The sequence below is a fragment of the Phyllobates terribilis genome, unplaced genomic scaffold, assembly GCF_046119375.1.
Source record: "Phyllobates terribilis strain yellow unplaced genomic scaffold, ASM4611937v1 Scaffold_11__3_contigs__length_659146591, whole genome shotgun sequence".
NCBI lineage: Eukaryota > Metazoa > Chordata > Amphibia > Anura > Dendrobatidae > Phyllobates > Phyllobates terribilis.
This window is the reverse complement of record NW_027362771.1, coordinates 34,932,797-34,956,724: the sequence shown is the minus strand read 5'-3', so window position 1 is coordinate 34,956,724 and position 23,928 is coordinate 34,932,797. Positions and strand designations below refer to the sequence as shown.

General features: G+C 40.5%; 1 protein-coding gene across 1 annotated transcript in view; it reads right to left on the bottom strand.

The window, feature by feature from the left end:
• RAB24 (RAB24, member RAS oncogene family) overlaps nt 1-23,928 on the bottom strand; it is a 44,028-nt gene that overhangs the window by 16,254 nt on the left and 3,846 nt on the right. The window contains exons 2-5 of the mRNA XM_073651188.1: nt 16,401-16,469; nt 13,149-13,227; nt 2,599-2,666; nt 2,424-2,523 (exon numbers count right to left, since the gene is read on the bottom strand). Of these exons, the coding sequence (XP_073507289.1) occupies nt 2,424-2,523; nt 2,599-2,666; nt 13,149-13,227; nt 16,401-16,469 (316 nt within the window). The remainder of the gene's footprint in view (nt 1-2,423; nt 2,524-2,598; nt 2,667-13,148; nt 13,228-16,400; nt 16,470-23,928) is intronic.

Sequence of the window (23,928 nt, the reverse complement as noted above, 5' to 3'; positions counted from 1 at the left end):
AGATTTATGCTTCTGTTCATAAAACCTACTCTCGTTTGCAGTTTGAAGGCTCTAACTTATTTGCATCTTATCAAACCAGCTAAATCTGCAGGGGGTTGAATACTACTTGTAGGCACTGTGTGTGTGTGTATATATATATATATATATGTGTATATGTATGTATATATATATATATATATATATATATATATATATATATATATATATATATATCTCAAAACTATGAATTAACACATGTGGAATTATATACTTAACAAAAAAGTGTAAAACAACTGAAAATATGCCTTATATTCTAGGTTCTTCAAAGTAGCCACCTTTTGCTTTGATGACTGCTTTGCACACTCTTGGCATTCTCTTGATGAGCTTCAAGAAATGGTCACCGGAAATGGTCTTCTAACAATCTTGAAGGAGTTCCCAGAGATGCTTAGCACTTGTTGGCCCTTTTGCCTTCACTCTGCGGTCCAGCTCACCCCAAACCATCTCTATTGGGTTCAGGTCTGGTGACTGTGGAGGCCAGGTCATCTGGCGTAGCACCCCATCACTCTCCTTCTTGGTCAAATAGCCCTTACACAGCCTGGAGGTGTGTTTGGGGTCACTGTCCTGTTGAAAAATAAATGATGGTCCAACTAAACGCAAACCGGATGAAATAGCATGCCGCCGCAAGATGCTGTGGTAGCCATGCTGGTTCAGTATGCCTTCAGTTTTGAATAAATCCCCAACAGTGTCACCAGCAAAGCACCCCCACACCATCACACCTCCTCCTCCATGCTTCACGGTGGGAACCAGGCATGTAGAGTCCATCCGTTCACCTTTTCTGCGTCGCACAAAGACATGGTGGTTGGAACCAAAGATCTCAAATTTGGACTCATCAGACCAAAGCACAGATTTCCACTGGTCTAATGTCCATTCCTTGTGTTCTTTACCCCAAACAAGTCTCTTCTGCTTGTTGCCTGTCCTTAGCAGTGGTTTCCTAGCAGCTATTTTACCATGAAGGCCTGCTGCACAAAGTCGACTTTTAACAGTTGTTGAAGAGATGTGTCTGCTGCTAGAACTCTGTGTGGCATTGACCTGGTCTCTAATCTGAGCTGCTGTTAACCTGCGATTTCTGAGGCTGGTGACTCGGATAAACTTATCTTCAGAAGCAGAGGTGACTCTTGGTCTTCCTTTCCTGGGGCGGTCCTCATGTGAGCCAGTTTCTTTGTAGTGCTTGATGGTTTTTGCAACTGCACTTGGGGAGACATTCAAAGTTTGCCCAATTTTTCAGACTGACTGACCTTCATTTCTCAAAGTAATGATGGCCACTCGTTTTTCTTTACTTAGCTGCTTTTTTTCTTGCCATAATACAAATTCTAACAGTCTATTCAGTAGGACTATCAGCTGTGTATCCACCTGACTTCTGCACAACACAACTGATGGTCCCAACCCCATTTATAAGGCAAGAAATCCCACTTATTAAACCTGACAGGGCACACCTGTGAAGTGAAAACCATTTCCGGTGACTACCTCTTGAAGCTCATCAAGAGAATGCCAAGAGTGTGCAAAGCAGTCATCAAAGCAAAAGGTGGCTACTTTGAAGAACCTAGAATATAAGACATATTTTCAGTTGTTTCACACTTTTTTGTTAACTATATAATTCCACATGTGTTAATTCATAGTTTTGATGCCTTCAGTGTGAATGTACAATTTTCATAGTCAAGAAAATACTGAAAAATCTTTAAATAAGGTGTGTCCAAACTTTTGGCCTGTACTGTACATATTACAGTGAAGGAAATAATTATTTGATCCCTTGCTGTTTTTGTAAGTTTGCCCACTGTCAAAGACATGAACAGTCTATAATTTTAAGGGTAGGTTAATTTTAACATTGATAGATAGAATATCCCAAAAAAAAATCAAGAAAATCACATTGTATAAATTAGATACATTTTTTTTCCATTTTGCAGTGAGAAATAAGTATTTGATCCCCTACAAACCATTGAGTTCTAGCTCCTACAGACCAGTTAGATGCTCCTAATCGACTCGTTACCTACATTAAAGACAGCTGTCTTACATAGTCACCTGTATAAAAGACTCCTGTCCACAGACTCAATCAGTCAGACTCTAACCTCTACAACATGGGCAAGACCAAAGAGCTTTCTAAGGATGTCAGGGACAAGATCATAGACCAAAGCTGGAATGGGTTACAAAACCATAAGTAAGACGCTGGGTGAGAAGAAGACAATCTCTCTCTCTCTAATATAATATTGCGCAGAGCAGGCTGTCAAAGTACTGGGAAGCACCGCCAAACAACTAGAAGGCAATAAACTATCAAACTGTTACATTAATATAGCAATATAAGACCCTATCTACTAGAAGTAAAGATTACATCCTACTACTTATGCATTCTACTACTAAAAACTCAGGTAGCAGTATAAAAAAGACCTTACCATCTGCATAATCTTGGACATCATGAAAGTCAACTTGTCTCATGCCCTTGTCATTTTCAACTAAGTCGCTCTTTGTGCCACAAACATATATTCGGCAGTGCTGGGAATAGAAAAAAAACATCATTGAGATCACGGGGTAAGCCTCATTTCCAGATGATAAATAGAATATACCAACCTCTTCAAAGTTCTGCAGTTCATTAACCCAGAATTTTACCCTTTCAAAACTGCTGCGGTCTGTGAGATCTAGAGGAGAGGAAAAAATTGTGTAATAACTTAATGTACTAGTAAAAAAACAACTTAACTGACTATGGAATTAAAATAATCTGACCCCATTCTTGCTCAGGCTGTTATGGATCAGTGCAGAAAATTTATTTATATATATATAATATATATATATATACACACAGGGTGGTCCAAAAGTAGGTGGACAGAAGGTGTAATATGGTTATGAAGGGGGAGATTTATTAAACATGGTGTAAAGTGAAACTGGCTCAGTTGCCCATAGCAACCAATCAGATTCCACTTTTCATTCCTCACAGACTCTTTGGAAAATGAAAGGAGGAATCTGATTGGTTGCTAAGGGCAACTGAGCCAGTTTCACAGATCTAGTTTTCACAGATAGATCTCCCCCAAATCTGTTTTCTTTTCAGATAATTCAGATAACACATAATGGCAAATAATTTAAATACAGATCAAAGAAAATGGATTTTAGCAGAGTATTAGAAATCTCAAAATGCTGAAACCGTTAGAGCAAATTGGGTTGAAACATTTGGTACTCAAGCCCCAAAGCCACAAACCATTTACCGCATTCATGACAAATTCAATGCCACTGGCTCAATCCTTAATGCTCCAAAAACTGGTCGACCCAAAACAGTCTGTACAGAAGATAATAAACAACTTGTTGCTGAAACATTTGTTCAGAGTCCAAAAAAAGTCCACCAGAAGAACCTCTTTGGAATTGGGAATTTCACGAGCTTCTATCATGTGAATCCTGAAATCTATTGGGTGGAAAGCTTATCGTCCACGTCTAATTCATGGTTTATTGGAGGACGATCCAGACAGGCGGCTGCAATTTAGTGAGATTATGCTTAACGAAATTGAAGAAAATCCAGTAATTTTAGATAACATTATGTGGAGTGATGAAGCTTCTTTCAAATTCTCCGGCCATATTAACAGACATAATTGTATCTACTGGTATAATGAGAACATGCATTTAACATTAGATCAACAACTAAATGAGCCTGGTGTCAATGTTTGGGGTGGTATTTCAAGTTTTGGTGTTTTAGGACCAATATTTTTTGATGGAACAGTCACAGGAGATAAGTATCTCGAAATTCTAATGAATCAAGTTGTTCCCCAATTACAGCAACAGCCTAATTCACACGACCTTTATTTCCAACAAGTTGGGGCCCCTCCACATTATTCAAGAGTAGTCCGCGAGTATCCTGATGAAACATTTCCTAATAAATGGATTGGCCGGCACGTTCACCAGACTTGACCCCAATGGATTTTTTCTTTTGGGGAGTACTCAAGGACAAACTTTATAGTCGAAAACCAAAAAGTGTCAGTGATTTGAAAAATTACATAAGAGATGCATTTCAAGAAATTAATACCCAAAGAGACTTGTGCAAAAAAGTTTGTTGAAGCGCAAGAGGCGACTTCAAAGCTGTGCAAATTGTAAGGGAAAACAGTTTGAGCCCCTGCATTGATAACATTTAAGGGCTTTAGTATTATTGTTCAGAATAAAATGTAATTGTCAATGTTATGCTTGTGTTAGCAAATATAACTTTATATAGAAATCAAAATAAATGTTATTTTCTGGCCACCTACTTTCGGACCACCCTGTGTATACAGTACAGACCAAAAGTTTGGAGACACGTTCTCATTTAAAGATTTTTCTGTATTTTCATGAATTTGAAAATAGTACATTCACACTGAAGGCATCAAAACTATGAATTAACACATGTGGAATTATATACTTAACAAAAAAGTGTGAAACAACTGAAAATATGTCTTATATTCTATGTTCTTCAAAGTAGCCACCTTTTACTTTGATGACTGCTTTGCACACTCTTGGCATTCTCTTGATGAGCTTCAAGAGGTAGTCACCGGAAATGGTTTTCACTTGACAGGTGTGCCCTGTCAGGTTTAACAAGTGGGATTTCTTGCCTTATAAATAGGGTTGGGACCATCAGTTGTATTGTGCAGAAGTCAGGTGGATACACAGCTGATAGTGCTACTGAATACACTGTTAGCTGCTTTTTTCTTGCCATAAAGCAAATTCTAAGTAAAGAAAAACGAGTGGCCATCATTACTTTAAGAAATAAAGGACAATCAGTCCGAAAAATTGGCCAAACTTTGAAAGTGTCCCCAAGTGCAGTTGCAAAAACCATCAAGCGCTACAAAGAAACTGGCTCACATGAGGATCTCTCCAGGAAAGGAAGACCAAGTGTCACCTCTGCTTCTGAGGATAAGTTTATCCGAGTCACCAGCCTCAGAAATCGCAGGTTAACAGCAGCTCAGATTAGAGACCAGGTCAATGCCACACACAGTTCTAGCAGCAGACACATCTCTTCAACAACTGTTAAGAGGAGACTTTGTGCAGCAGGCCTTCATGGTAAAATAGCTGCTAGGAAACCACTGCTAAGGACAGGCAACAAGCAGAACAGACTTGTTTGGGCTAAAGAACACAAGGAATGGACATTAGACCAGTGGAAATCTGTGCTTTGGTCTGATGAATCCAAATTAGAGATGCCTGGTTCCCACCGTGAAGCATGGAGGAGGAGGTGTGATGGTGTGGGGGTGCTCTGCTGGTGACGCTGTTGGAGATTTATAAAAAATTGAAGGCATACTGAACCAGCATGGCTACCACAGCATCTTGCAGCTGCATGCTATTCCATCCGGTTTGCGTTTAGTTGGACCATCATTTTATTTTTTAACAGGACAATGACCCCAAACACATCTCCAGGATGTGTAAGGGCTATATGACCAAAAAGGAGAGTGATGGGGTGCTACGCCAGATGACCTGGCCTCCACAGTCACCTGACCTGAACCCAATCGAGATGGTTTGGGGTGAGCTGGACCGCAGAGTGAAGGCAAAAGGGCCAACAAGTGCTAAGCATCTCTGGGAACTCCTTCAAGATTGTTGGAAGACCATTTCCGGTGACTACCTCTTGAAGCTCATCAAGAGAATGCCAAGAGTGTGCAAAGCAGTCATCAAAGCAAAAGGTGGCTACTTTGAAGAACCTAGAATATAAGACACATTTTCGGTTGTTTCACACTTTTTTGTTAAGTATATAATTCCACACGTGTTAATTCATAGTTTTGATGCCTTCAGTGTGAATGTACAATTTTCATAGTCATGAAAATACAGAAAAATCTTTAAATGAGAAGGTGTGTCCAAACTTTTGGTCTGTACTGTATGTGTGAGTTATATAATATATATATATATATATATATATATATATATATATATATATATATATATATATATATATATATATATATTTGCAATCAAATGTATTCAACACCCATTGCAAATTAGGTTGATTAACAAAAATATAAACACTTAGTTTTGTTTTTGTTTTTTTTTCGTAGCTCAGCACTACACATTTAAAAAGGTTTTTCTAAATTCCTCACAAATTCCACTTCAGCTGACTATTAAAATCTCAGAAATATTCTACCCCCTTCATGACAAGTGTCTTTACTACTTAGTAGAGTACCTTTTTGGCTGTTATAACCTCTGAAAACCCAGATACATAGGCAGACCACAGCTTTTGGCACCGTTCCTGAAGAATCTTAACCCATTCCTCCATGATCTCCAGTTCACTAATATTCTTGGGTTTGTGTGATGCATCTGCCTTCTTCAAATCCCACCAAGTCAGGTGCCTGTGACAACCACTCTAGAATCTTCCAGGACTTCTTCTGAAACCTTTATGGATTTTGAGGTATATTTCAGATTATTGCCTGTTGGAAGGTCCAATGACGCACAAAGTTCAGTTTCCTTAAGGAATGTATTGACCTAGCATTTCCTGATACTTGATTGAATCCATCTTGCCCTCCGAATGATGCAGGTTACTAGTGCCAGTGGAAACAAAGCAGCCCCAGAGAATCATCAGGGCTACCACCAAGCCTCACTGTAGGCGGGGGGGGGGGGGGGGGGGGGGTCTTTTCAGCTTCTACTTCACTCTTCTTCCTCCAGATAGATCACTGATCTATAGAATTGAGCAGTTCTAGTTTTGGTTAATCTCTCCACATAATAGAATCCTGAAACTTCTGTGGTTTCACTATATGGTTTTCGGTATATTCTTGTACATTTGGATCAGTAGGTCTACATCTTGGAATTCAGGTATTAAGACCATCAGCATTTACTATGAGACTTAGGGCTCATTCAGACGTCGGAGCAAATCTTTCCGATCTGGAACCACAATGTACGGACTGACCAGAGCGTGTCAGCCTCATAGACTTATATAAATCTGTCATGTTCTAGTCGGGAAATTTGCAGCCAGTCCTTGCATTCCAGTCCAGGATCGGACTGATTTACAAGGAAGTCTGCATAAGCCCTACCTCTACAAACTTAAACCTCAGTGCCTGCTGCCACCAAGTCTGGCTGCAGATCTTTTGCAGTCACTGAAGGGTTTTTGACCACTTGCCTCAGGAATCTGGTGGCAGCCAGTGAGGGCTTCCTTTATCAGTGTAGTCAGTGTTCCTTTAACTTTCAGCTTGTGAATTATGTTTCCAACTGGGAACATTCAATGCCTTAATATCTATTTATATGCTTTTCCTAACTTGTGGAAGGAAATTATCTCTTCTCTTAACTTTTCGGAGTACTCTGTTATCAACCCAAGGTTATTGGTGAGCTGGATGCCATTTTCCATGAGGACTGGGCTACTGATTCTCAGGGAAATTGCTATCCATCAGGTTTGCAGCAGGTCATTTAGGCTTGTCATGAAGGCGTTGAATATTTCTGAGACTGCAATGAACAGGACTGAAAGGTCCTTATTACGGGCTATTTTTTTCCTTTTTTGCCTCTTTTTAGCTGCCACATTTTTTTAATGATATGGCTGTATGATGTTTTTATATTTATGCTGAACAAATTGTATTATTCGCGTTGTAATTTGTATACTTCGGCTGCATTCACACATCTGTGTGTCAGTCTATGGTGCACAGATCAACCCTGGGTCTCCCAACACAAATTCAATAGCTTCATAGGCATTTATGAGGTTATCAAGTAAGGGTCAGGAGACCGTGGCCAGTCCATGCATCGCAGTCCGTACCCAGACTGGGACAAACTAATGTGTGAATTTTGCCATAGCTTGTAATTTATATAATTTTTCATTTTTTACCACGCATAAATAACACAATTTTTGATTGTTTTTATTTATTTTTTATTGCTCACATTTCATACCAGATAACCTGGAGAATTCATTCAAAGGTTATTACAGAAGTGTGGAGATCTACTTTTGTATAGTGTTTTTTTTTTCCTTAAATATTTATGTAATAGATGTATTTTCACTTATTTTGGTAGTGGGAACTATTTTTTATTTATTTTCAGTTGTTATTTTTCACTAGAGCCCCAGTTACAGAGGAGAACTGGCAGTGAAGTGGGGTACAGCAGACAGCGAAGCTGATCAGGACCTTCCGGGACCAGTAGCCCAGCTATGCCAGCAGATACCCAGAGATTATATGATCGCTTGACCCTACAGAAATATCAGCACTGAGCAAGCGAAATAGAAGACAGAACAGGTAGTAAACTGTTTGTCTTGCCCCCAGGCCTGATCCTACTAGACTGAAAGAGCATTTACCTCATGCCTAAAATTTACAATAACACAGTATTAAAGCCCAAAACAAAGTGTTGTAAACTGACAGCACTTTGTCATTAATGTGTTAAAAGTGGCATTTGTGTTGAGTTTGAAAAATCACTTATTATATTAGTTATGTTGAGCAACTTTTTAAAAAAAAATAAATAAAAAATCACAGACAAGGCACAGTGGCATGCAATTTACATGGCGGTTCATAATGGCAGTCAAATGCGACTTGTGACCACACTTACAACAGGTTTGTATCTTTCGCAGCCACGATGGCAACCCCATTTACAATCAGATGCCAAGTCACAATGTGACACTGTAATCTTCATGTTAATTTATGTAGCCATCTGACAATCCAATGTGTATGGAACCTATGAAATGTCCACTGGTGAAATGAGAATCAGGCAGTTAGGATCTAAACAAACCTGATCATTTAGTCTTCGGTACATGGCCACAGCAACGCTCTCAAAAGTCGCTTAACAAAAATGAAGTTTGACGTAGATAAAACAGCCAAGTTTCAAATAAGTCGCAAGTCATGGGCGACTTGCATTGAGGCCTAAGCAGGGGCGTTTATTGAAATCATGGGGCCCCATAGAAGAAGTCCTAACTGCCCCCCTTCAACACACACACACACACACACACACACACACACACACACACACACACACACACACACTCTATTTGGCGAGGTTACAGAAAAGCATATCTCACAATAATTTGCCTCCTATTGAAGCCGCTTATTGGTCCCAAGCATTAAGATGCCCCTTTCATTGCCCTCAAAAAGTATGACTCCAAAAAAGTGCCCTCCAAGCACAGTATGATACCACCACAGTGAATTCATCCACAGTACCCTCCACAAGCACAGTATGATGACCCTAATTACCCTCTACCCCGAAAGGTATGATATCCCAACACAGTATGATTGCCCTAACACAGCCCTCCATACAGTAAAATGGCCCCCACATAGCCCTGCAAACTGTATATAATGGCCCTTACGTAGCCCTCCAAGCTGTATAATGCCCCCCCCCCCCAAACCCTCCAAGCTGTATAATGGTCCCCACAAAACCCTCCAAATAGTATAACGGCCCCCCACATAGTATAATGGCCCACACATAGCCCTCCAAATAGTATAATGGCAGCCACATAGTCCTGCAAACTGTATAATGACCCCCACATAGCCCTCCAAACTGTATAATGGCCCCCACATAGCCCTCAAAATAGTATAATGGCCACAACATAGCCCTGCAAACCTAATAATGGCTCCACTCCCACATAGCCCTCCACATTGTAGAATGCCCCTACATAGTCCTGCAAACTGTATAATGGCACCCACATAGCCCTTCATATAGTATAATGGCTCACACATAGCCTTGCAAATTGTTTTAGGGCCCCACACAGCTCTCCAAACAGTATAATGACCCCCATTGATTTAAAATAAAAAAATACCTCTCCTTATTCCCCTGCTGCTCTGGTCTATCCAGCATGTGTTCTGAACACTCTACACAGTTCTGTAAAGCGGGTGCGAAGTGGTGACGTCATCAAGCCCGCTGTGTTGAGATGCCAGAGCTCAGAAGCGCAGGGAGAATGATGGAGGAGGGAACTGACTGCCCCTGTTCAATAACTGCTTTCAGCTGTATCTGGAATGACTATACAGTTGACAGTGCGATGTCAAGCGGGGGGGGGTGAGCTCGGCTCCATCCCTCGTACCGACCCTTCCCACTCCCACACCCCCTCCCTGACTCGCTGGCCTCATAGTGGCCACGTGGTCTGCCGTATTAGCGGTATGCCACTGAGTATATTGTATTGCGTGCAACATAAAATGAAACACATTTGGAAACATTTGAGATTCTGTGTCGCAGTAAGTTAAAGGTTGCAACGCCACACCAAAAGGACATAATTAAATCCAATGCTGCCAGGTGCCTCTACAATTTTAGCGTTGCGCGACACATGTTGCCATGTACCCTAGCCTTATTGTGCAGGTAGATATCATCACCATCGCCCTAAAGTCACAAATGTTCAGGTACCAGCTATCTTATTCATTTTGTCAATTTTAACGCTCTTATGAGCGAAGATGTTTTGGGTCCAGATAAAATGTAATCCTTTTTTTTATTATTATTATTATTATTATTATTATTAAAAATTGCACGGACATGCTGTCTTTAAACCACCACTCAAGGTTTTTTTTATTTTATTTTGCCACCGGATAAGTATCAGTAATATATGATCCCTGTGTGTAGTAAAATACTAACCAATCGCCCCTCCGGTCCTCTTCTCCACCACGCAACCGCAGTTGTGACCTGCTGGATTGCTCTAATGTATGCTGGGCAGACCAGAGGTCACTTCTCAATGTAAGTGTATGAGACTAAGGCCACGGCCCCACTATCAGTATTTGGTCAGTATTTTTTCTCAGGAGTGGGAGCCAAAACCAGGAGTGGGTGATAAATGCAGAATTGGTGACTTGTTTCTATTAGACCTTCTCTCTGATTGTTCCTTACCTGGTTTTGGCTCCCACTCCTGAGAAAAAATACCGACCAAATACTGATAGTGGGGCCATAGCCTAAGAGCGAGGCTCTCGTAGACTTACATTAAGGGTCAGTTCACATGAGCGTATAAACAAATTGTTCAGAGTATCATCCAGAAAACTCGGGCGATTTTTTTTTTGTCACTTGTCATCTGTGTGCAGTCCGTATACAATCCATGTTTTTTTTTTTTTTTTACAGCAGCAGCTACTAATCATTAACAAGACCATTTACAGTTTCCTATCTTACAGAATTACATCTGTTAAAATCCGATGCTATACTATGGTTCCATAAGGAATCCGATTTTTTATTTTTTTTATTTTTAACGAACCCGTAGACCTGAATGGGTGTGTCTCCTCTGAATTACGGAAGCAACTAGTAGTGAATGCTGCAATTTTTTTTTCTTTTCACATGCAGATTCGGTCAGTGAAAAAAATCAGTCATCTGCACTGCCCCGTTGAGTAATATTGGTCCGAATGATGTCCCTTTTTATCACGGACAAAAATACGGCAAGCAAGCCCTACGGCTGGAGTCACAATATAACATCAGATGTGACATGCTAATGACACTTGGCTCCTGCTCTGCTGCGAGTGTGAGCCGAGTGTCAGTGCCATGTGCTCCCGTTCTCTCGCATGAGAGGATCGCAGCACAGCTGCGGAGGAGACGGGAAAAGTAATTTTTCCATCTCCTCCATTGCCTGACTCTGCGTATATCGGACTGCACTGAGCTGACATCCGAGTGCAGTCCGATGTTTCACATACACCCGCAGACTTGTATGGTATGGGTGCGAATAAGCTGATTCTCGGATGCACTCACTGCACGTTGTGATTGTTCTCTCATGCTGAATCGGCATGAGAATATAATCGCTGATCTGCACTGGTCTGAGCGCTATGCGATGTTTTATCTCATGTTATACAGGAGTGTGAGCGAGGCCGAAGAGAGATAGTGACCGTTCGCATTGACCTCTGGACAATCACAATTGTGGTCATAAGATGATGGAGAAGGGCTGAAGCAGAGCTGGAAACTTTATAAGACGGCCACAGGTAATTTATTTTACTCCCAACAGGGAACATAAATCACTGATGCCTATCCGGTGGTGAAATCAAAAAACAAAGAAAAAAACAAAAACAGAATGGTATCTTAACTTTGAAGGAAAAATGGTCAGAACATACAATAAATCAACCAAGTGCACTGAGAACAAAACTCATTTTAGTTTTAAAATGTAACAAAACCTTAAAATCTGTTTTAATATATTGCAGCTCCTTAAAAATACTGTTGATGAGTAGAGGTCTGGGCTGAGACCCCCACTGATCACTTAATGCATGGAACAGAAGAGCTCTGTTAATGCAAGAGAACACAGAGAAGTCCTATTGTGCCCCTACACTCCTCTGTGATCCAGACCCCACTGATCAGTCGAGCTTTTCAGGGGCTTCATCCTTTTTAAAAGTTTAGTTACACTCTAACTGTATCTTTCTCCGTGGGATTTTGACTCCTCTGTTACACAAAAAAATAATCATCTAGGTAAAGATTTTTTTTTATAACTATGCAATAGTAAAACTGCATTTAGGTTGGATTTCTACAGGAAGTGCTCTTGGGCTAAGGTCCACTGACTGGTTCCACAAGATCTCACATTCTTCTCAACCACACATGAATGCACCTACAATGTAGAAAAATGCACGTTCCATTTTCTCAGTAGCCCTTTAACCTCTTCCTGATGGGACCGGCTGCCAATGTAATAGCCCAGCATCCCATCGCAAGTATAAGGTTTGGGGCAGAACAGATGACCCAACAGGATTGTGACACTTAAAGATGACCCGTCACCAAGTGAAAATTGACCAGTTTTTGCTCATATTTTACTATCTCTACTCTCCTGAATAATCACTTTTTACTTTTTTTCAAATCAGTGTCATATTAGACTACTCTGCATTATTACCCTGAAAGCCACACTCCCTTATAAAAACCATAAATATTAATATTGCGGTTAAAAAATCCCCAAACACTGGATTACTCAGAGGAGCAGCGGAGAAAAACAAAAGTAAGCACAGGCCACTGTTGATCAGGTGACAGATCCACTTTAAATGCTGCTGTTGGGAATTGACATCAGCATTTAAGTGCTCAGCAGCGATCAGAGCAGGCTCCAGTCACTGCTATTAAGAAACAGGTGCTGGCTGTATGACACAGCTGACAACCACCATGTATTGTGCAGGCACAGCTCATAAGCACAACTCCATACACCAGCTCAATATCCGGCGTTCGTGATATAGTGGATTAGTTATAAAGGTCCACTGGATAAAATACTCTCTCAGGTGTAAAAGTATAGGCGTTCATTGCACTTTGTCTGAGTACAGAGCATGTCAGTGGTATAATGGGTACTAAACCATTATAGATTTGTCTTTTACCATAGCAGACAATGGCAGCTTTAGCTCCCCGATAGTAAATACGACTCATGGCTTCATAACGTTCTGAACCTGCAGTGTCCTGAAAAGAAAAAAAAAAGTTTCAACTTAAGCGAAATGACACTGTCAACATGCAAAACTAATGGCAAGGCCTTACTATATCAAGGAAGCAAACCTCACAATGTGGCTTTAGGGTTATACGGTAATTTTCTGCACCAGTATTTCAGAAGTGGATTAAAAACACAAACATATTGGAAAGATCTATGCTTCTCTTTTATACGACCCTTTTCCACTCCTGATTTTGACTGAAAAATATGGATGCAAAATGCGATCATCTTTCTCAGAGTAAATCGGGTAGCACTGAACAATTCACAAGCTTGCCCGCTGCCTTCATCGTGCTATCAGCAGAATAAATGAACTAAGATACATGGATTATATAAATGGAGAGAAGAGAGGGGATTCTAGTACCCTCCATTCTAAGGTGGTAGTGCCAACCGTCCCAGGCGGCCAATCATGAAGATTTTTAATACTCTCGTGCTTGCAAGGGAGCGATAAAGTCAGTCAACTGCTGATTATTTAATTAATATGTAAAATATTGTTTACCGAAATACAAGTACAGTGGGTACGGAAAGTATTCAGACCCCTTTAAATTTTTCACTCTGTTTCATTGCAGCCATTTGGTAAATTCTAAAAAGTTCATTTTTTTTCTCATTAAAGTACACTCTGCACCCCATCTTGACTGAAAAAAACAGACATGTAGACATTTTTGCAAATTTATTAAAGAAAAAGTGAAATATCACATGGTCATAAGTATTCAGACCTTTTGCTCAGACACTTATATTTAAGTCACATGCTGTCCATTTCCTCGTGATCCTCCTTGAGATGGTTCTACTCAGACCTGTCTACTTGAGACCTGTCTACTGATCTTTTTACTCTGAGGCCTGAGATGGGGACAAGGGGGCATCTTCTACGTCTGGAGGAAAGAAGGTTTAATCATAATCACAGATGGGGATTCTTTACTGTAAGAGCAGTGAGACTATGGAACTCTCTGCCGCATGATGTTGTAATGAGTGATTCACTGTTAAAATTTAAGAAGGGCCTGGATGCCTTTCTTGAAAAGTATAATATTACAGGTTATATATACTAGATTCCTTGATAGGGCGTTGATCCAGGGAACTAGTCTGATTGTCGTATGGAGTCGGGAAGGAATTTTTTTCCCCAATGTGTAGCTTAGTGTTTGCCACATGTTTTTTTTTGCCTTCCTCTGGATCAACATGTTAGACTATGGGTTGAACTAGATGAACTTAGTCTTCCTTCAACCTTAAAAACTATGTTACTATGTTACTCCTTCATTGGAGTCCAGCTGTGTTTAATTAAACTGATAGGACTTGATTTGGAAAGACACACACCTGTCTATATAAGACCTCACAGCTCACAGTGCTTGTCAGACCAAATGAGAATCATGAGCTCAAAGGAACTGCCCAAGGAGCTCAGAGACAGAATTGTTGCAAGGCACAGACCTGGCCAAGGTTAGAAAAGAATTTCTGCATTACTCAAGGTTCCTAAGAGAACAGTGACCTCCATAATCCTTAAATGGAAGATGTTTGGGACCACCAGAAGTCTTCCTAGACTTGCCTGTCCAGCCAAACTGAGCAATCGTGGGAGAAGAGCCTTGGTGAGAGACGTAAAGAAGAACACCAAGATCACTGTGGCTGAGCTCCAGAGATGCAGTAGGGAGATAGTTGACTTTCTAGAACTTTCTCCTATCACTGCAGCCCTCCACCAGTTGGGCCTTTATGGCAGAGTGGCCTGATGGAAGCCTCTCCTCAGTGCAAGACATATGAAAGCCTGCATAAAGTTTGCTCAAAAACACATGAAGGACTCCCAGATTGAGAAATAAGATTCTCTGGTCTGATGAGACGAAGATAGAACTTTTTGGTGATGATTCTAAGCGGTATATGTGGAGAAAACCAGGCACTGCTCATCACCTGCCCAATACAATCCCAACAGTGAAACATGGTGGTGGCAGCATCATGCTATGGGGGTGTTTTTCAGCTGCAGGGACAGGATGACTGGTTGCAATTGAAGGAAACATGAATACGACCAAGTCCAGAGATATCCTGGATGAAAACCTCTTCCAGAGTGCTCTGGACCTCAGACTTGGCCGAAGGTTCACCTTCCAACAAGACAATGACCCTAAAGACACAGCTAAAATAACAAAGGAGTGGCTTGTGAAGAACTCTGTGACCATTCTTGACTGGCCCAGCCAGAGCCCTGACCTAAACCCAATTGAGCGTCTCTGGAGAGACCTGAAAATGGCTGTCCACCAACGTTCACCATCCAACCTGATGGAACTGGAGAGGATCTACAAGGAAGAATGGCAGAGTATCCCCAAATCCAGGAGTGAAAAACTTGTTGCATCATTCCAAAGAAGACTCATGGCTGTACTAGCTCAAAAGGGGGCTTCTACTCAATACTGAGCAAAGGGTCTGAATGCTTATGACCATGTGATATTTCAGTTTTTCTTTTTTAATAAATTTGCAAAAAATTCTACATTTCTGTTTTTTTTTTCAGTCAAGATGGGGTGCAGAGTGTACTTCAATGAGAAAAAAATGAACTTTTTAGAATTTCCCAAATGGCTGCAATGAAACAAAGAGTGAAACATTTAAAGGGGTCTGAATACTTTCCGTACCCACTGTATATTTTGGCTAAAAATCATTTTTTAAATTGAGTTTCATTCACAATTAGCATTTCTATAGCCAATGTGTTATAACACATGCATTTTATAGTGAATCTGTCAGCTTAGAAACGCTGTGCAATGTATGGGCAGATTGTTATAGCGCAGGAAAAGCTGAACAGCTTGATTTATCACTTTGTGTAAAAGATTTATTGTAGCCTGTATATTATTCCATAAAATCCCTGCTTGTCAAGGAGGCGGCTCTAATCGATCTGGGTATAAGTGTACACCCACAGATGGCTGTTGATCACTGATTAGGACCGCCCCCTTGACTTCTAATCACAGAGAACAGGGATTAATATGAATACATACAAATTATAATTCATATTTTCTAATTAACTTCTATATCAAATTCTCAGCCACCCCCCCCATTCCATAAATGCTGCCCACGGATTCGACTGCACATTCAAAACAATGTCCCCAAATAGCCCTGTATGCTTTAATATATTAGAGGGTCTCCAAGTTCCATTGTACACTTCACTCTTTGATTATAATGAAATTCTCCCACAACTACTTACCCAGATTCCCAGCATCACATTCCTGCCTCCAACATTTATAGCTTTGGCGACAAATGCTGCCCCAATGGTCTAGAAAAAAATCATATGTTATAAAGATATTGATTATATGTATGTGAAATCACAGTTCCCCAAGAATACAGTTAGTGCTTATGCAGTGGATAGGACAAACTCCTCAGTGATGGAAGACAGTGGACAAGCCGTTTGACCTTAAAGTGTAACCGCAGTTTTAATTTTTATTTCATAAATCAGTAGTACATGTGAAAATAGGATTTTTTTTTAAATATATCTGATCAGAGACATCTGCTTCTTTCTCCTGTACTGACCATTCATTGTCAAAATTCTCAACTCCTGGGTAAAATCTGTATTCAGTGAAGACAGACTGTTACATTACTGAGATAAATACTGGTTAGATTCTACACAGAAGGGAGTGGGGAGGAGGAAACATGCTGTAGCTCGTACAGTCTCCTGCGCACTACATAGGGGTTGGTTCTTGCTATTGATGAGATTCTAGCTCAGTAATGTAACAATCTGTCTTCATTGAATACATATTTTCCCTGTGAAATAAGAATTGATGAGAAAGAAGCAGATTTATCTGCAAAGATATCTTACAAAGTTATTTTCCATGTGTTCTATTGATATATGGAATGGAAATTAAAATGACAGTTACTCTTTAATAAGAATCTGTCAACAGGTTTTTGCTGTGTAATCTGAGAGCACCATGATTTAGGAGCAGAGTTGCTGATTACAGGGATGTCACTTTGTGCTGTTTCAATACAATCAGTGTTTTATCAGCAGGAGATTATCACTAGCTGCTTCATGCTCCAGGTCAACCCACACCCCCAACACTGATTGGCAGCTCTCTGTCACTAAACAATGTACACAGAAAGCAGCCAATCAGTGGTGTGGGCGGGTTATACACAGATCAACATCTGAGCTCAGCTAGATCTGCAGCAGAGAAAACTGTGATTCTATCATAACTGCTGCACCTAGTAAACGAAGTGATATATTGGTGGAATTGAGGTATTTCCCCCTACGCTACACTGCTCTCGGATTACATAGCAACAACCTTCTGACAGATTCCCTATAAGGGTATGTTCACACAGCATTTCAATATTCTTTGATGTGCATGTTGAAGATCCATGTAGTCAAACAGCATTTGAAGCTGATTTTGATCTGAATTTTAAAGTCTATTCGCGTTAAAATCCACATAAGAAAATATAGTGTGAACATACATGTAAACATTCAGCGCACAAAAAGAACAAGGAGTTTTAGGATTGAAAAATATGTATAGAAAATGTTATTGGACAATACATACACATAGGGAATAATTCATTAAAAATAGGGCAGCAAGTGAAAGAGCACCTTTGCTCTGTATGCATAAAGTGCCAATAGTGCTTATTAATAATTCATACTGATAAATGGCTGTGTACAGTAAATAGCAACCAGGCACAATATCTGGGCAAAATACCCATAGCAACAATCAAGAAAAAATCAAGGGGATCATACAAAAGTACTGTATATAAACTTATAAAAGGCTAAGTGACCAGTAACAGCAATGGAGATGCCGATGATCAGTCTTACCAGAGAGGAGTGCAGAGCAGAGGGTATGGATGGAACCAGGTGGAGGGTCAACACCCCACACAGGCCTCCCGACGCGCATTTCAATTGGCTTTCTCAAGGGGTACCCAGATATTGTGCCTGGTTGCTATTTATTTTACACAGCCATTTATCAGTATGAATTATGAATTCTTAATAAGCACTATTGGCACTTTATGCGTGCAGAGCAAAGGTGCTCTTTCGCTTGTGGCCCTATTTTTTAATGAATTAGTCCCTATGTGTATGCATTGCTCATCAATAACATTTTCTATACATACAGTATTTTTCAATCCTAAAATTCCGTGTTCTTTTTGTGTGCTGAAATTTCAACGGAGTGATGTTTGATGAACCGAGGTGCCTGACTGTGGCACTTTAGGTTTATCTTTACCATATGGGTTTTGTGTATATTATGTGCATGGTGATGAGCTAAAATACAATAGACAGCTCATGTATAAACATGGTAACTATTACAATGGGGGTGGATAAGGATTTTTTCTTAATCTTGGGCAAAATCTTAAGAGTTAAGAAATAGGAAGATAATGCTAGCCAATGCAAAATTAGGCAAGTTTGCAATTTATTTTCTATTTCCACATGCGTCCTTTCTTCCCTAGTCCCTTCTTTTTATTTTTCTCACTACTTTTTTTGCTGGTTGGTCAGGGGTTGAAGATGATCACTTCATTCTTATAGAGCTTACAATGAAGAAGGCCATGATCTCCATAGTGCGCATTCTGGCACATGCACACTAGCTTCCGATCCCGGCCACCTCTCTGGCTACATTCATTTTGTATAGAAATGCTCTAGTCCAAGAGCAGTTCTTCAGTACTGTTTACCAAATCCCCCCAGCCTGATCTGTCACTCAATCCTGAGCGTTTGCTCCCACCAAGTACTCCTGAAACATGATGTTCAGCAAAACCCTTTAAAGGAAATGTCATCAGAAAATGGCATTGTTTATATCAGGTGTTGGTGTTAAAGTATTAAAAGTATTGAAAAGATTTTTTTCATATTTTTCATAGACTCATATTTTGCGAGTAGAGTTTTCAGCAGGCTCTTTATCATCAGAGGCAGGATTACAATAACAAGTAACACCTCCATACAGAGCTTGATAACACAGGATTCACTATTCACAATAGACAATGGTCACAGCTCCCCCTCCCTTCACAATGACCTTTGCATGGGCTCTTTTGATTTTTTTTTAATACAAAAGATGGCATCACAGTATGTTCATTGAAGCTATATACACATGTTGTTTCCTGAAACAGGAAGTACGAGTCTAAAAAAAAAAAAGTCCTAGTGACCAGTGTGAAAACTGCAAGATTTTTTTTTTACAAAGATTGTCATATCTAAAAAAAAAAAAAATGGCCACATTTTTTAGAAAATAGATGAAATACGAAAACTTGATGTAAGCAAAAGCTCATTTTCTGCTGATGGCTTCCCTTTAAATACTGGATCAGATACCATCCTAGGAGATCAGTGAATGGCTTTCCCAAGGATTGGATATTGTTATTGGCACTAAATATAAGACCTAGAGCACAGAGCCCAACTTTAATAGAAATTTTAATTGTGTTTCACAATATGTTGAATAAAGAAAAAAAAACTAAACTTAATTTTCCAACCAGTGGTTCACTAGCTGTAGGTACTATCCTGCACCAATGATGCCACAGAATTGCAGAACATTGCTACTCGGCCAAGAAGCATAGCCCTAGTACTTGGCTCTTGGATGAGGATCTTTTACCCGGCTCAGAACAGTACAGCCAACATAAATCATGGTAGTTTTTTGCTGGTGCTGCTTGCCATTTAAAGAGAATTATGCTTTTTTTTTTATATATTGAGCTTTACTCTTATTCTCAGGGCTGTGGAGTCGGTAAGCCAAACCTCTGACTCCTCATTTTCCATGACACCGACTCCACGACTCCCTCATACAGTGCTGGCCAAAAGTATTGGCACCCCTGCAATTCTGTCAGATAATACTCAGTTTCTTCCTGAAAATGATTGCAATCACAAATTCTTTGGTATTATTCTCTTCATTTAATTTGCTTGCAAGGAAAAAACACAAAAGAGAATGAAGCAAAAATCAAATCATTGATCATTTCACACAAAACTCCAAAAATGGGCCGGGCAAAAGTATTGGCACCCTCAGCCTAATACTTGGTTGCACAACCTTTAGCCAAAATAACTGCGAACAAACGCTTCCGGTAACCATCAATGAGTTTCTTACAATGCTCTGCTGGAATTGTAGACCATTCTTCTTTGGCAAACTACTCCAGGTCCCTGATATTTGAAGGGTGCCTTCTCCAAACTGCCATTTTGAGATCTCTCCACAGGTGTTCTATGGGATTCAGGTCTGGACTCATTGCTGGCCACCTTAGAAGTCTCCAGTGCTTTCTCTCAAACCATTTTATAGTGCTTTTGGAAGTGTGTTTTGGGTCATTGTCCTGCTGGAAGACCCATGACCTCTGAGGGAGACCCAGCTTTCTCACACTGGGCCCTACATTATGCTGCAAAATGTGTTGGTAGTCTTCAGACTTCATAATGCCATGCACAAGGTCAAGCAGTCCAGTGCCAGAGGCAGCAAAGCAACCCCAAAACATCAGGGAACCTCCGCCATGTTTGACTGTAGGGACCGTGTTCTTTTCTTTGAATGCCTCTTTTTTTTTCCTGTACACTCTATGTTGATGCTTTTTCCAAAAAAGCTTTACTTTGGTCTCATCTGACCAGAGAACATTCTTCCAAAACGTTTTAGGCTTTCTCAGGTAAGTTTTGGCAAACTCCAGCCTGGCTTTCTTATGTTTCGGGGTAAGAAGTGGGGTCTTCCTGGGTATCCTACAATACAGTCCCTTTTCATTCAGACGTCGACTGATAGTACGGGTTGACACTGTTGTACCCTAGGACTGCAGGGCAGCTTGAACTTGTTTGGATGTTAGTCGAGGTTCTTTATCCACCATCCGCACAATCTTGCGTTGAAATCTCTCGTCAATTTTTCTTTTCCGTCCACATCTAGGGAGGTTAGCCACAGTGCCATGGGCTTTAAACTTCTTGATGACACTGCACACGGAAGACACAGGAACATTCAGGTCTTTGGAGATGGACTTGTAGCCTTGAGATTGCTCATGCTTTCTCACAATTTGGTTTCTCAAGTCCTCAGACAGTTCTTTGGTCTTCTTTCTTTTCTCCATACTCAATGTGGTACACACAAGGACACAGGACAGAGGTTGAGTCAACTTTAATCCATGTTAACTGGCTGCAAGTGTGATTTAGTTATTGCCAATACCTGTTAGGTGCCACAGGTAAGTTACAGGTGCTGTTAATTACACGAATTAGAGAAGCATCACATGATTTTTCAAAGGGTGCCAATACTTTTGTCCACCCCCTTTTTTAGGATTGGTGTGGAATTATATCCAATTTGGCTTTAGGACAATTCTTTTTGTGTTTTTTTCATTGAAGACAAATTAAATGAAGAGAATAATACCAAAGAATTTGTGATTGCAATCATTTTCAGGAAGAAACTGAGTATTATCTGACAGAATTGCAGGGGTGCCAATACTTTTGGCCAGCACTATTGGCACTTTATGGCTCATGTTTAAGTGATAAATTTACTGTAGCACAGATTCATCTCAGCTAAAAGTCTAGACCCTTAGATCAGGAATAGGACAGACATTTATAGGACATTTCAGAACGTTCCCAAATTCTTATGAAAAATATTCCCCACAAACTGCATTTTACTACTGTACCCAATTTATTATATATTTTAGGAGTCGGAGTCGGTCCTTTTATACCGACTCCACCAAAATGGACACCGACTCTGACTCCACAGCCCTGGTTATTCTTATCAGTAATTGATCCCGGGTATATTCCAGGACGGTTCCTTTTACACATTTTAATTGAATGAATAAAATGATATATTTTCCATGGTAGGGCCAGCATCTCCGTGTGGCATCTTTTGGTTAGTTTGGGTATAGTTGTCAGAGGGGTCTCTGTTTAGGACATGTCATGGGTAATTTTATGATCACAATGTGGATAGCTATATCCGTCCTCCTATTTTGCTGTTCATCAGTAAATTACCAGTAATGTGACTTTAGGTCATCATTTTCTAGCTCATATCTTTATAACCCCTATTGTGGTTCAATCGCAGCTATTACCTTTGTGCTTATTGTTTTGGATCTCTGGGAAATACAGATTTGCCATTATAAAGTTGATTCACGAACACAAGCCAGACATCATCCGATCAGTCAGAATAATGAACCGTTCTCATAAGTTGGTTCATCAATGTCACATGGATTGTAATGGCCACCATGTATTGCTGCCTCTGCAGTAAAAATGTCTGGCAGGAAGAAGCCTCTCCAGCTTGATCAACGGAGAATAGAAGGCTTTGCTTTCATTTTGTAGGGGTCTTCTGTGATAAAAATAGCAATTGAGCTGCACTTTTTGCCAATGGCCACCACATTATACTGTTCTGTACTTCCTTTACATCAGGCCTACATTGGAGCTGGTAACAGCTGAGTGGTGGGGGTGCCGGGTGTCAGACCTATGCCAATCAGATATTGGTGACCTATCCTAAGGACAGTATATCAAAGTAGTGAAGACACCCTTTAACTCTTTCCTATCTAGCCTGACATTCCCTACATCTTTGCTTCTACTGTAATACATCACAGATATACGCTCGCAAAGCTAAATGAAAAATTCAGCGTATCCTCCATGAGTGAAAATACCCAAAAACCGCAATAGCACTCATATTTTAGACTATGGGCCTCTACTGCATCTCTGTATGCCTCCGAGACATACATGGGTATTTTACCTACCAGGAAATATGACTATTGTGTGGCAGGTGATGAAAGAACAGCAAAAAGTGTTAAGATAAGGCATGATCCTACATAAGGAGGTGCAGTGAGAAAGTGTCATTATGGAAAGACATCTTATATGAGCAGAGCGAGGTACAGTGAGAAAGTCAGGATCCTATATGAGAGTAGAGGGTGAACTGAGAGGATGGAAAATCATTCCATATCAGAGGAGCAGTGAGGAAGGGTAAGGACGGAAAGACACATCCTCTAAGAGGGGTGCAGTGAGAAAGTGTCAGGATGGAAGTACATTATTTCAAGATGAGGGAAGTGTCAAGTGTGTGAAGGATGAGTGTGCTATGAGGAAGTGTCAAGATAAAAGGACAGCCCATATGAGGGGAGGGGTAGAGTGTGGGAAATATCGGGACAAAACACATCCTACATGAGCAGAAAGTACCAGATAGAAATACATCCTATATGCATGGAGCGGTGGACAGGGGGAAGGTGTCGGTAGAAGGACATCCTAAATTAGAGCAGGGGTGCAGTGGTTAAGTATCAGCATAGAAGGACAGTCTATACACTGAGTGCACAATTATTAGACAAGTGATTATTTTGACCATATCATCATTTTTATGTATATTTTCCAACTCCAAGCTGTGTAAACGTGAATGCTCAATGGATGAAGCAGATCAGGTGATGTGTATTTGTGTAATGAGGAGGGTGAGGCCTAAGGATATCACCGCCCTTTATCAAGATGTGCAGAATTATTAGGCAGCTTGTTTCCCTCAGGCAAAATGGGCCAAAAAAGAGCGATATAACTAACTCCGAAATGTCAAGAATTGCTACAAGCCTTGCAGAGGGCTGCAGCACTCCTGAAAATGCTAACATATTGGAGCAAGATCCATCGAGTCGTAAAAGACACATTAAGGCTGTGTGCCCACGATGCGTTTTTCAAGCGTTTATGCTGCGAAATTTACGGAGCGGAAACGCTTGGTAAACCTTCCCCCATGGTCTCCAATGCAAATCCGCACTTTCAATGCCCATGCTGTGTATTTTTCCCCAGCGTTTATGCTGCGCTCAAAAATACACAGCATGTCCATTAATTTTGCGGACACGCAGCGTAATCGCCGCCATTGACTTGCATTAGAACGCGCCAATTC